The 14,847-nt window shown below is 43.6% G+C and overlaps 1 protein-coding gene across 7 annotated transcripts in view; it reads right to left on the bottom strand.

Annotated features, from left to right (window-relative positions):
• TCF20 (transcription factor 20) overlaps nt 1-14,847 on the bottom strand; it is a 131,688-nt gene that overhangs the window by 33,688 nt on the left and 83,153 nt on the right. For all 7 annotated transcript variants that reach the window (XR_008575441.1, XM_054813078.1, XM_054813080.1 and 4 more), the window contains one exon: nt 5,494-11,124. Coding sequence is in view for 6 of the 7 variants with exons in the window: in XM_054813078.1 (XP_054669053.1) it covers nt 5,494-11,088 (5,595 nt within the window). In the remaining variant the exon portion in view is untranslated. Of the gene's footprint in view, nt 1-5,493; nt 11,125-14,847 lie in introns of those variants that run through there.

The raw sequence follows: 14,847 nt of genomic DNA, 5'->3' as shown, positions 1-14,847 counted from the left end.
GGGAACGAAGTAGAGATTGATGAGAAAAAGCATTAAATTCTTCAGACCTTTTAAAAGAGATCTTTAAAAGGGGGATAAACAAGTTTTCCTTTCACAGAGCACTGTCAGCAGGAAAAAAAAAAAAGAGATCTACCTTCAGCAAGGTCAATTCTCACAAGGGCGGGGGGAACAAAATAACCAAACAACCCAAAACCTCACAAAACAACAAAAAAATCCAGAAGTAATACCTGTGCCAGGCCAGAGTCTCTGCCTTGGAAAAAAGGTGTTTTATAAAAAAAAAAAATTCCAAGAAACAGCATACCACCCCCTAATGAACAAATAGCTTTTTAGAAAACAATAGTAGAACTATCTTTTTGGATTTTGCAACAACCTGATACAAAGAATGTTCTCTGCATTGTTCTTCACTTACAGCTTCTTAAATTTAATACCGAGAATAAAGACCATCAATTCTTTTGAATGTTAAACCTGCTGACAACTACCAAAGTGACTTCATAACTTTGCCAGTTTCAAGGGTAACAAAGATTTCACCTTACATGAAAATGAGTTTCTCATTAATAGGTATACAACGAGAAGATAAACAAGGTAGGAAACATCTGCTGGGGTATCTACTTTGAACCTCAAAATAAGGAGAGGAATTAAGCCCTTCTGCATCTGAAGCGGCCGAATTCATCCGATCAGCTATTCACATTCTCAGAACCAAGAAGCCCTCTAGAGTGAGCGGCCAGAGCAAGAGGCACACCTTTTTGCCTTTGAGAAAGGCAGATTCTAGCACTTCAGAAACCAGCTGGATTGCCGCTTAGAAGATAATACATTCACACCATTTTCAGTCTACGGTGAAATCAGACTTTAAGGAAAGCTCAACTCAAAGCTCAGAAGAGTCACTTCACAGTTTGATAAATCTTTTTAAGATAATACCTTCTCATCTCAAATTCTTCCAGAGCATCTGGTACAAGTCAATCTTGGAGTAACCTCACATACGTTCTAAGCCTTCCTTGGGATTGACTATGGGGCTGTTCTCAAAACTGCAGTAAGACGCAGACATTTATTCATCTAAGGAACAGAAAAAAATTTAACATGGCAAGAAAAATGCTTCAAATTCCTTCCTGATTCTGGAAGGCAAACAAGAAACAAAGGTGTTTGAGGGGGGGGAAATCTCTACTAAGCTTCCATGTGAGAAAAAACAGATGAGCTTGTGTGAGAAGGGCAGGCTACTTATGCTACGTCTACATAATGGGTTGATGGTTTATGGCCTTTGACTAGATGTTTAAGTGTCTTCTTTCAATACTAAGATACTGCATAAGCAACAATAGAGCCAGATCTCTAAAGAAAATATTTCAACTCAATGGTATGAATTCAGTTTAAATTTGGTGCACATTTGCCCTTTTTGTGGGTATTACAAACAGTTTACACAGATTTTGAATTATGGCAGTATTTAATTTGCACAGAATGCGTTACATACATGAATTATTCACTTCCAGGCTCATGACCCTTCATATGCCATAAACGAATGTCTTTCCCTACCCTAGACCAAATTTAAGACCTAGATTCCCATATGCTTGTGCACACATCTGTCTACTCTCTCCCCTGCTAGCAAGCAGCTACATGGTTTGCACATCTGCTTTTCCCGGACACTAACACTGATGAACTGCATGTCAGAGGAAACAAAAAGAAAATGCATTTGCAAAGCAAAGAATAGGCAAAGAAAGAGCATATGCAACAAGCATAGGAAATCAGCTGTCTGAGCCAGAAGGCTATCCTCAGGCAGCGGGGCAAAAGAGACTAGTTCAACAGAGCCTTTCCACTGCCTGGGGATGGCTTCTGGCAGGTACACCTCTGAATATCCTGACTGCCATTTTCGTGTTGCATGTAACCCTCGCCTAACTGAAGGGGGGAGGATATACTGCTTCCAGAGAAGAATACAGCACTACAATTTGCTACAATAGGATAAAAAGGTTAAGGAAAAAATAATGCTAGGAGAAAACCTATTCCATTATTTGTGACAGAGGTGAAAGAGAAAGATGGATCACTATTATGGACCTAATGCAGTAGAGCCCAGCATTCAGCTAGGACACCTATTACTGTGTTTGTGTAAGACATAACAAAACAAAGCACACACAAGAAAATGGTCCCTGCCTCTGAAAGTTCAGAGTCTTATAACTAGATTAAAAACAGACCCAGACAGAACAGTGGAGAGAACTCAGTGGGTACGTATTACTTCTCATACACTGAAAGTAAGCAGTATTTCTTACAGACTTAAATAGCAAGGATTAAGAAGAAATAATTCTAAAATCAAATGAGGAGACTGTGAATCTGAGTGACAAGTAGATCAGAACAAGATGGCTGTTTGAAGGATTAAGGATGATGTAGATTACAAGCTACATTTTGAAGTTAGAGTCTGGGAACTCACCGTGAATTCAAGAACAATTTTTAAGTTTGTGGCAGAAGACCATGCACCTGGAACAAAAAGGAAGCTCTACAAGATTCTGGAACAAAGTGACTGGGTTACCAAAAGCTACCCAAAGGCATGGCATTCAAGGATAAAGGGAAGGAAAGCACAAGCAGAACTTCAGTGAACCCCACACAAAAAGCTGGGAGTAATGAACAACAGGCTCTGCAAAAAATATTGGAAAGAAAAGAGGTAATCAAAAGAGGACACAGATGGGAAACAATGGTGGAACAACACTTCAAGAGCAGCACAGCTGATAGTGACAAACGTAGCTGACGGAAAGGAAAATGAAGTACCAGATCTCAACCTCAGCTACGAAGAGATCACTGTAAACACTCATTACAATTGTAGTAGAGCACAATTGAAGCCACAGTGGAGGACAAGAACCCCAGACAATGCACTCAAAGAATTTTGAGATGAAAAAAGGGAAAGGAAATTAAGAGGTAGTTGCAAAGGCAAGAGAAGCCACAGGCATTTTGTACACTTCTTTTTTAAAAAAAAAAAAAAAAAAGGAAGGGAAACACTCATGTCTACAGGTGCTATGACTGAAAAGGAAAGCTAGGAGTTGAGCAGGTGATTAAAGAAAAGAGGTAGAGAGAAAGGACACAAGGTTCAAGGTAGATGAGATGTTCTTGCACGGTGCCATAAGGGCAGATCTAAGGGTTAAGAAGAGGAGAAAAAAAATTCTATTAGTGACAAGAAGATGATCATAATGGTTGGAAGAAAGTGGTAAAGGGTAGGCTAAAGTGTATTCAGTCAGAAAGTCATGAAGATCCCATGCGGAGAAAGAACTAGATATCAAACAACATGCAAAACCCATATAAAAACGTTGTGGATAATGGACTACTACTTGTCAAGTTTGATTAAGAGCTTATCTGTATCATGTTTCTGCCAGGCATACCCCCTCTGCAGGTACAGGGACACAAAAAGGATTACTGGAGGACAACTCAAGTGGTTCAACAACTTGCAGGGAAGGCATTCTGCCCCTCTACTCCACTCTTGTGAGACCCCACCTGGAGGACTGCATCCAGCTCTGGGGGCCCCAGTACAAGAGACACATGGAGCTGTTGGAGTGAGTCCAGAGGAGGGCCATGAAGCTGATCGGAGGGCTGGAGCACCTCTCCTATGAGGACAGGCTGAGAGAGTTGGGATTGTTCAGCCTGGAGAAAAGAAGGTTCCGGGGAGACCTAAGTGTGGCTTACCAGTACCTGAAGGGGGCCTACAGGAAAGATGGTCAGAGACTGTTTATCAGGGAGTGTAGTGATAGGACAAGGGGTAGAGGCCTTAAAGCTGAAGGAGGGTCGATTTAGATTAGATGTTAGAAAGAAATTCTTTACTGTGAGGGTGATGAGGCACTGGAACAGGTTGCCCAGAGAAGCTGTGGAGGCCTCATCCCTGGAAGTGTTCAAGGCCAGGTTGGATGAGGCTTTGGGCAACACGGTCTAGTGGAGGGTGTCCCTGCCCACAGCAGGGGGGTTGGAACTAGATAATCTTTAAGGTCCCTTCCAACCCAAACCATTCTATGATTCTATGATTTACTACTGGAAGAACAAAGATCATAAATAGAAGACACACCCTGAAAACAGGAAAAAGGGAAAATCAGGCTGGAGTGATCCAAATTCAAAATACTGGTGAACTACAAGACATATGAAAGCATGGCCACATTGCAAGTAAAATCCAAACGGTGGTAGAGATTCCAAAAGAAACCTTGCAATTATCAGAGATAAGAAATTCAGCAGTTGCATCAGAACAAGCATGCAGGCACAGCTCAATGAAAACCAAATGAAATTAACCGACTTTGTTTAATGAGAGGCTAGAAACAAGAATGCAGGCCAAATCAAGTTAGGGCAAAGAAGCATGTAATTACTGTCAAAGAACAGTAAGCGAAAATGCAGAACAAGCCAGGAATCAAACCTGAAGAGAAAAGCTCATGGGGAGCAAACGAGCACACTGTATATAAGTACACAGAGTGAAAAGATAAAATCTGGATCCCAACACTGTTTAGAAAAGGAAGAGTCTGAAGGCAACAGCAAAAAGTAGTCTAGTGCCTCTTCCATGGTCTAGCCCAGGACAGAAAGCATAATGCAAAAGGTAACCATAAATAAAGGGATGCAGCATACTGATGATGGCAAAGCAAGGCACATAACTGTGGTTTTGAAGTGTCAGCTTGTGTCTCAAAATCAACAATAGTGACTGTCTCCATCCACAGCCAGATTGTTGTGAATAAAATCTTACCTTTGTTCCTGCTTTTATTTTACATAGTTCTTCTTCAAAGTGCAAGTATACAATGAGTGAGGTCAATTATCAGTATGATTTGTGGTATAATTTGTATTGAATTCATCAATACTAAGCCCATCCATGTTTCACTTAAAGCTTGCAGATCTCTGTGTGATTCTACTCTATCCACCTTGTTTTGCGAGGACTGCAAATTCTTCTACAGTTGTGTAGCATGCATTACAGTCACAGAATAACTTAGGTTGGAAGGCACCCCTGCTGAAAGCAGAGCCAACTTTGAAGCTAGATCCAACTTCAGAGGTAAAGTGGGTTGCTTAGGGCCTTGCCCAGTCACATTTGTGCATCTCCAAGAACAGACATTCCACAGCTTCTCTGTTTTTCCCCTCTCCCTCAATCCAGTGTTTTACCACCCTCACTGTGACTTTTTTTGCCTAATATTGAATTGGAATTTCCTTTGTTGCAATTTGTGTCTGCTGCCACTTGTCCTTTCACTGTATGAGTCCAAGAGCCACCCTAGAGAATATTAAATATCTAATAGGATAGAATAAGGAGGAAAAAAGATCATAGTAGTCATGAGAAAGCCTTTGGACATCCAGAACTTTTAGTAGGTAATGAGTATCCAGCTTTGACGCCTGAAAAATCTGTCTGATCAGGTGTGGCAGAGATCTAAACAAGGCCATCAAAAGGACATCACTAGAGACTTATTTAATATGAAAGATAATCACTTAAGACATGAGAGAAGAACAAGGAAAAATGGTATACATATTGCAAATGAAAACAAATAATTTTGTATAGCAAGGTTAGGTACTCACCATCTCTCTTGCAATCTCCACAGCTTCCTGCAGCCCATAGAGCCTGCCACAGACCAGGTAGATCCCATTGGCCCAGAGAATACAACCCTCATGGACCCAAAATTCATTGCTGTCAAGAGGTAGTTCAGGAATTTGTAACTCCAGCTCAGTGCCACCTTCTGAAGTGGGCATAGAGGGTTTTGAGTCCAAAGGAGTCTTTTCACCACCACTGCCACTGTCAGTGGTTGCTTTTTTACAAGAAGCTCCCCTTGAAAGTGACCGAGAGGCTCCACTACAGTCCTCAGAGCGGTGCCGCCTCTTAAAGCGGGGATGAGCAGCTAGGCTTCTTTGTTCCTTCTGTTGTTGCTGTTCCTCCTCCTCTTCTGTATCCGTCTTGGAACCATTAGAAGCACTTTTGTGCCGTACCTTGACCTTGCTTTGCATTTCTGTGGCCCTCTTTGGAGGCGGGTTCTTGGGCAAGGTGGCTGCGTAATCCTGGGGGTAGAAAGGACCAAAGAGGTCACCCATGTTACGATAGCTGGCCCATTTGCCGCACAGGCAGCAAACCAGATGCCCTAAGACAGAAGACTCTGTTACTACAGGGCCCTGCAGCATGAAAGTTGAGGTGGGCAGCACTTTGCTCTCCACATTGCTAGGAGGGGGTGTTGAAGATCTCTGTCCTTTCCGACCCCTCACCAATTTGTTCTGCTCCTCTTCCTCTGCATTGATGATTGTGCACACAGCGCCTAATTCACACTTGTTTACCACATGAATATAAGGGAAAAATGACTTATTCTTGGAGTCAGTTTTATCTACAGACTGGGTAGCATATTTAAGCTTGATCTCTGGTTCTTGAGGCTCCACAATCGGAGCAGCCCGTCTAGGCTTCCGCTTCCGTGGCTGTGCTGCAGGTTTTCGCCTCTCCCTCCTTTGCCTCTTCGGTTTTGGCTCACCACCACCTACCCCCTCTGAAGACTGTGAAGGTACTGGTGGAGGTGGAGGAGGCGGTGGCAGTTGCTGCTGTTGCTGCTGCTGCTTCTTTTGCTTGTTCACGCTCCCAATTGGCCTCCCCTTTTTCTTTCCAGAGGGAAAATATCCCTTTGGAGGGAAACCATCTGGCTTGGGTGAAATGTTTGTCACATCTCCATCTTTTTCCTCAGACTTCGGATTTGGTTCAGAAGTAAACACACTGGAAGGGGAAATTGTTTTTGAGTCGGAAAAGGCCAGAGTTCCAGCTCCGCTTACAGATCCATCAGACCTTCCCTGACCACCTGACTTCTGAGAAGGTGGTGGTGCTGCACTGGATCCTGCTCCTTCTTTACCAACACTGGCAGTTTCAGGGACCTCTTTCTTGGTTTTATCATTCTCACTGCTTTGCCACTCTTCTGAAGATCTTGGAAGAGTTATTTCACCAGCTGTATCCTGGCTTGCCGGCCCCACTTGATCAGACATCTCTCCTTTTCTCTTCTCAGCCTCTGGTCCATGTCCAGCCACATTGCCTCCTTCAGGTCCACTCTTAAGGGACAAGATGTCATCAAGAGTGACAGTATCTGCACCAGTTTCAGCACTGTTGGTAGAAACACTTCTCCTAATATTGGGAGACGTAATTTTTTGAACAATAGCTTCCAGTTTTAATCCTCGTCCCTTTCTTGGGGGCAATATTTTGGTCTTAGCAGGGCTTGTGAGGGAAACAGCAGGGCAATTCCTATTATCAGGACTTGGCAGGTCCTTGAAGGAATCTCCCTTTGCAACTGACTTGCCAGCATCTTGGCTTTGAGATGAATGGGCATAGGAGTTGTACGTTTTATCAGCTCCTTCTTTTGCTGAAGTCATCAGTCGCCCTTTATCTTCACTGCCACTATTCTTCATATCCTGTGGCTGTCTTTTGGTAGGAATAGGCGAGATGAAAGAACGGACTCTCCTCCTCATAATTAATGGATTTTGAGGAGACTGGTCTTCTTGGCCAGGGAGCCTGAGCATGGCATTACTAGGCTTGGGCAAATCTGTAGATTCCTCTCGTCGATGCCCATCACTTTCTTGAGGGCAAAATCTTTTTTGGTTGGCTGCTCCGAGAGGGCCACTGCTTTTGGCAGGAGAAGTTTGCCGAGAGAGGTCCCAACCAGACTCATGATGCTGCAACTTCTGGTTGCCGTGTTTCAGTTCGGTGCATTTGCTCTGAGTACTGTCACTCCCCATAACGCAGCGCCCAGCTTCCTGGCTTCCAGTATCGTGGTAAGAGCTACCTTGAAGGTACATCATTCCATCCTTATCATTTTTTAAGGGACTCCTTACTCTTTCCAGAAATTGCTGTTGTCTTGGGCTCTTCCTTGCTCCTTCCTGCCTGTGCTGAGCTGCAGCAATCACACCCTGAGCAGTGCTGCTTGCCCAATCTTTGTATTCTTCTTGCTGTTGCTGGTATATCTGTCTCTTGTAATGATACTGGGAATTTAAACTCTGGTTAGGGTCACCAAAAGCATGAGGCCTAGCATTTGTGTGATATGCTGAAGCCAAAGACGGGCCTTCTGAATTCTGAGGGTAAGCAGAATGCAAGGAACCCCTGTTAACTCTTTCAGATAGTGTCATGTGTGGATTCATGTGATGCAGATCTGTCCCTGGGCCTCTGCTTCTGCCTGGTGACATTTTCAGCTTATCAGCAAGATCATGAAATTGAGAAGGTGATTTACCCCTGCTGCTTCCAGTTCTGCCAGGTGCTCGTCTCATCTGTGTCGATCTGCTGTCCTGCTGGGGAATGTAGTCTGGAACAGCATCAGAGACTGCAGCTCCAGGGCTAGCATTGCCTCGGAAAGATTCATGCTTGATGCCAGCAGGATGACAATGGTCTCCTGTTTTTTTATTATTGAGACTAGCTGAGCTCTTTGACTGTTCAAAATCTTCTTCTTTTATTTGCCCACTGTGAGCTTTCATCTTTGTTTCCATGGATACTAAACCACCAGGGAGTATTACTGATTGGCTCAAGCCAGGAGCAAGACGTTCACTCCTTCCACTTCTGGCCTCAGGACCCATGTGTCCCATTGGGTGAGGGCCAGGATCTCTGACAAGTTGCCTTAATGGAGATATGTCACAGATCACTGATCTCCTCTCTGAGAGCGCTCCCCCCTCATGGGCAGAAGACTGAGACTCCACATCAAACTTTCTACCAATAGGATAATCAGCTAGATTTATCTGCTTCATGTCAGGAGCTACGCTGCTAGACTTCCTATCCCAGGGACCCCAGTGAGGGCCTTCCAGGAGAGACCCCATGCTTTTATTTAAGAGGCCTCTATTGGTCAATTCATTGGTTTGACTAATTAAGATATTGGGCCTCATGGCTCCCTCCAAACTCCCAGCCATCCCAGAATGCTCCTGTGCGTTCCTAGAATACCTTCTGTCTGGATGATGGTGGTACCCCTGTAAGACCTCCTGTAGGAGGCTAGGAAACTTCTCATTCCGGCCTTTGCGCTCACTGTGCCCTGGAAAATCCCCTTTTTCTTGACCAGAAGGATACTGTGGAAAGCCACCAATATTTCTCTGTATACCAGCTGCTATATTATCCTTGTAACTGTATCTTAAACTGCCAGGAGATTTGGAAGGTTCTGTTCTTGCAGGAAAATTTGGCCCAACAACTGCATGACCAGGCTGGCTGTTTCCCTCCCCATTATGATTAGTGTTATCTCCACTTTTGCTCCCTTTACTTCCTCCTTGAGTTTCTGGCTGTGTCCCTGCATGCCCAGCTTCTTTTGCTCCGCTAGCACTAGCTGGTGCCTGAGTGGCTGTGGAAGTATCATCTTGTGCAGGTTTATCTTGTCCACCTGACTTTTCTACTCTTCCTGTCATGGCTTCCCGGGAGACAATGACCCCAACTGCCTTTTCATTCACTTTTGGGGCATTTTCCACAGCTACCACAGCCTCCTTCCCATCAGGGGAAGCCACATCTTCCCTAGCTGCAGGGCTGCTGCTGAGTTTTGATGGCTCATTCTGAGAGCCTTGTGCTGGCGAGGAGTTGGATCTCTCTAAGTTACCCGCTTTGTAAGTGGTGTCTGAGCTGGTGCTCTGGCCACTCAGCTGTCTCACCCTTTCCCCATGATCCTCTGAACTACTGGAACAGCCACCATCAAGGGACTCTGCCAGGGGAGACTTGAGTTGCTCCTCTGCCTGCGAGGAGCCTTCTGAGTTGGTGCAGCTGTCAGCCTTCTTTGAAGAGGATGACCTTTTGGAACTTTTTTTCTGAGGTGCCAAGGCATCCGAGAGCAACATGTGCTGGACTGTGTTGGGCAGATTGGCCACTTGAGAACTCAGAGCACTCAGGCTGCTCAGGCCCGGATCTGTGAGCCTTTTTTCCTGCAGCCCTTCCAGCCCAAACCCCTTGAATCCCCCTGCATGAGCATTGGGGCTTGGCATCATAGACGGTGTAGGACTAAGCTGAGGCATCATCTGCAGGATTCGGTTTCTAGAACTCATGGACATGTTGCCTTGCCCACACTGGAGATTTTCTCCACCTGGCATGAGTGGAGAAGGGGTAGAGCTGCAGCTTGGAGACTGAACCACAGATGCAGCAGGAGATGGATTAGAGATTGGACTGAAGTTTTGGTGGAACTGCATTGGTGACCTTACAGGAACTTCACTCTGGCTGTACTGTCCCACTTGACTTTGAAGAGAGAGCTTGGTGGCAGCATTTGAATACTGCATTACGTGTTGAGGTGGGTGCTGCTGCTGCTGCCCCTGCTGCCCGCTTTGGGGCAGCTTAGACTGCTCAAAGCTTTTCATCGGTTGAGTCTGAAAACTGTAGTTTGACTGGGTCCCATATGCCTGTGCATTAGAACCCACAGCATGGCCTTCATACTGTGACCCAGAATTCACGTTGTAGCTTCCATCATAATTCTGTCCTGACTGGCCAAAACGCTGCGGGGAGGGAAAAGAGGAGGAGGACGACGACGAAGGTGGCTGATAGTGTTGGCTGAACTGACCCACTCGTAACTGGTACCCAGAAGCAGAAGAAGGCAGGGTGGATGGACGCTGCATTGGCTGCAAGTGTGAGGTGCTAGAAGCAGACTGGCTGGAAGCCTGGGGTAAAGGCTGATGAGACTGATAGATCTGCTGTCTCAGCTGCTGCACCTGCTGCTGCTGGCTAGAAGCCTGCTGCTGATACTGGGCACTCCCTGGAGAAAAAGGACCAGTATAATCCTGTTGATAGTGGGATACACCCCCAAGGGTCGAGTGCTGTGTTTGAAACTGGCCCACATGTCCCTCGCTCCCATACTGACTCCCAAAGCTACTCCCTTGAGGGGGCCCATAGCTCTGTACTGGTCCAGAAGGCCTGCGCTGAGGTGGCTGCTGCCCTCCTGATGCCACTGGATCTTTGTTGGCAGCCATATAGTAAAACTCTCCTGCTTCTTTTCTGAAACCTTGGTAGCTCTGATGGCCAGAGCTCTCACCAGGCATTGCTGTCGAGGCTCCTGTTGCTCCACGACGTCCACTGCCAGCACCTCCTCCAAAGCTCTGGAACATCTGGGCCTGCTGGCGGGGGCTGAACTCTTCCAGTCGGGATGAACCGTGCACTTCCTGCGGGTAGCTCTGCTGGTTTCCGTGGTAACTACTTTGCTCCCGAAAGGACTGCATGCTGTTCAGCAGCAGAGCAGCAGCTCGAACGCCCTCCTAAAGGGGGGGAAAAAGAAAGAGGAAAAAAAAGGTATAGCATCCACATCTCCCAGTCACACCAATACCACTGCTCAATTTCATTGTTTTAATAGCAATTAAAATTTAATATTTGTCTCCTACTTTCTGGTACATCAATGTGTATCCCCTCTTCTTGCAACTTTCCAAACTTCTAGGTAGTGCAAGTAAGAGGAATCACTCACTTCCAAGAAAATACAAGTCAGTAGCCTACTACCAGTTGGAGCGCATTATCAGCATTAATATTTTCCCCACAGTCATTTACTAACTGGGTCTGTTTACGTGCCCCTGAAGAAACAAACTTCCAACAATATTTTGCAAAGGAAGGGAAAACAATCCTCACCCTCCAGCTATTCTCTACGGCTAATACCGTGAGTATTCAAGTATTTTGCTACCATGTTAAAAGATGAAACGAGAAGCCTGCACCACTCTCAAACAACTCTTGGATCGTAGGAATGATATCCAAGGCCCATGTTTCAGTCTGGAAAAGATGTTTGTGAGAAAACACTCAAGATACAATTGACCAAAACTCAAACCAAGATACTCCAATGAAAAGGATCTAAGGAAACCTGTGAAAGAACTGGCACCAGCATGCTCCAAGACATCTCCTCCATGCTCTGTTCCCAACTACTTTTAGGTGAAAAGCAACACAGCAAGACAACACATGGTATTTCCCCCCCCCCCGCCCACCTGCTTTGTTTTAGAAGATGGAAAGTCAGAACAAGCCCACTCTATTTGAGCAAAAGGGTCTACAACTGCAACCCTTAGGACTTTTATATTACCTTAATGAAGCTTAACTGAAAATATTTGTCTGCCAGAACACTTATTTTGGAATACCATGCATGATCATTTATATAATCAATTCCTAAGTAAATGCACTTCAGGAACTATCTGTAAGGTCCCTTCCAACCCAAACCATTCTATGATTCAGGAAGGCTCTCCTATGTACTTCTATCTATTATTCAGTGTGTGGAATCATGACTCATCCCCAAGGACTGGACCACAGCTGCAAAATTGTATGGGGACCCTGGCTAATCCCTCTGTAAAAGCCTGACACATCATTAGATGCATTAAGAAAAGTATAGTAATGAACAAGTATATGCATATACACTTTTTAATTTATTTAAATAAATAAAATCAATGAACAGATGACAAAGGCATTTCATTTCTGAAATACCTTGTGGTTTTCTCTTCCTGAAAACAAACTAAAGACACCTGGAGAGACTCCTTCCATTAAATAAATCTTAAGACAATGCTCACACTTTTCCAGGAAACAGAACCCTTACTCCTCACATTGGAGACTTCCTGGAAGACTTGCCTGCATTATGTTTTCTCATTCAGCCGTGTTTTGTGCCACGTCTTTTGCCACATTCAATTAAACCCACTCAAAATTAAAGTCTAGTTTTGCACTTAAAAGGTTTGTTCAAGCAGATCATCACCAGAGTCCCAAGAAAACAGGCATACAAATGAGGAGATGCAGGTGATGACTGGCATCACACTTTTACTGAAACATTTACTAGAATCAGAAGGGAACTTGCAAATTGTTTATACTTCCAATTCTGTCTCTCCCCTTCTAGGAAGTCAACTTTACTGCTGTTTTAATATTATACTCGAATATTTTAAGTGTCATACTATAAGAGAGATCATTCTGTTGAACTTCCACTTTTTTAGCATTTTAAAGACATCATATATCACAAATAACACTTCTATGAATGTCACACCATGCTGAACTGTCCGGTTTGGGCTTCTTATGGATAAAAGACTCCCTGTTCTGAATTATTCCCTTCGATGTTTCATCAGTTTGAAGCTCCTGCCCTCAAAACTGTGATACCTAACGCAAGCTTTTTCTCCCTCTTTGAATGACCTGCTGTTAAGGTGAAAAATAGGACAAAAAATAAAAGCTGGAAAGAAAACATACATAGAAATAGAAGGAACTTATCAAGCTAAAGGTAAGAGAACATCTACTGTAACTGGCAGATGTTAGAAAGCAGCTTCTCTAGATAAGCAATTTGGGGCTCTAATCAGCAACATTCATGTGGTATAGAGACTGCATGTACACCCTGTCAGTCACGTGCTTTGCAGCTTTTTCTCATGAAAGCCATGTTTCCATCCTCTTCACAGGCTCAGTCTCCCTACAGAATCTCAGACTAATTTTAAATACGATTTTACTAAAGCTTACTTTGCATAGTCTGAACAAGGTCTCAGGAAGCCTGTTTTGCATTACATCATACAAAAACTTTCATCACTGATGATATTCATTCTTCTATAATAATACTAACAAAGGCTAACAACTGCTAACATACCTTAACAATGCTAGGAAACATTCTTAAGACCTTCTCACTATTTTAAGACCTTCTCACTATTAAAAAAAAGAATAATTTTAATTACATAATGTAACAGAAACAGCACAAGATGTCATAAAATACCTTCAGGAACAGAGATCCAGTAAAGGTCAACCTGAGGCACAAATTCCTACCCTCCATAATCTCATGCAATCACATAGTATTTATTTAGTCCAGAAGATATATACTCTAACTCAAAACAGGGCGAAGATGTTTTTCCTCCTTCAATTTATTATTTTTTAATCTTGGATTTTCCCATGACAAATAAATTTTCATCAAGAGAACTTAAATTGCTGATGTTTTCATGTCTCCTACAGAACACCACTTGCTTTGACTATCTCACAAGGAGCTTGCTTAACACAACCAGTAGAATAGCAGCCAAAAAAAGAAAAAAGGCACTTCATTAATAACAGGGGTAAGAAAAGATAGGAGGTGCTTCAATCCATTACATCATTGATAACTTAAGACATGTACCATATTTCCTGTCATTAACGTACTATAAATACAGTACTATTACAATTACTATTGTAATAATCTTTCTTAATAATAACGCTGCTGTAAAGTGCTTAGATCTAAGCGCTACGTTCTCAGCAAAACTACCAAGAATAATTCCATAGGCAAGTCTTGTTAATAAAACACATTCAGACAGATGAGGCCTTCGAAGTCTACATAGATCCACAAGAAAATAATACATTTATTTGATCAAATTTTCCTGGAAGCCTTTAAAGAAAGGCTTTTCACAGCCGGCACATACTCCTCCACACGCAGGAACTCAAGAGAACAGTACACCAGCTGATGACTAAAGACTACAACACAATCATATAAAACTCCATAATGGTGGTACACATCCATAATGCCCATCCCTAACAGAAGGGGAAAAGTCCCACCTCCAAAAAAGTGCTCCATTAACAGCCATGAATTACGTTTACAGTGTTTTCCAACACACACAAACACCCAAAGCCTTCCCCACTTATTCAAAGGAAAGGTAAGATTCTGACACAGTTTTTACTACTCTAGCGACACACCTACACTCTCACTACATGTGCATCCAGCTCTATCAATAAAGCTTTGTGATTCTCCTCAAGTATTTATAGCCTGTAGCTGTAGAGCCAACTAAGCATATCCATCTAGAGATCACAGACTACATTCAGTAGGCTAAGGAGTTTCACTCTGCTCCAACACTTTTGTTTCTTCCCATATAGCCAGTAATCAAAATTTGCCTTTAATCTGGTAGGAACAAAGGAAGCATATTACAATCTTGTGTGGCTGATAAAGAAACAGCCTCATTTATGAAATCACTGCACATAAGTCATAAATAGAGAGAAGCAGTAGGTCCTCTTACCCATATCTCAGACTTATTTGT

This window comes from Grus americana, chromosome 1 (assembly GCF_028858705.1).
Source record: "Grus americana isolate bGruAme1 chromosome 1, bGruAme1.mat, whole genome shotgun sequence".
Classification (NCBI taxonomy): Eukaryota; Metazoa; Chordata; class Aves; order Gruiformes; family Gruidae; genus Grus; species Grus americana.
Note: the sequence above shows the minus strand (reverse complement) of the source record. Positions and strands in the feature narration are given on the sequence as shown.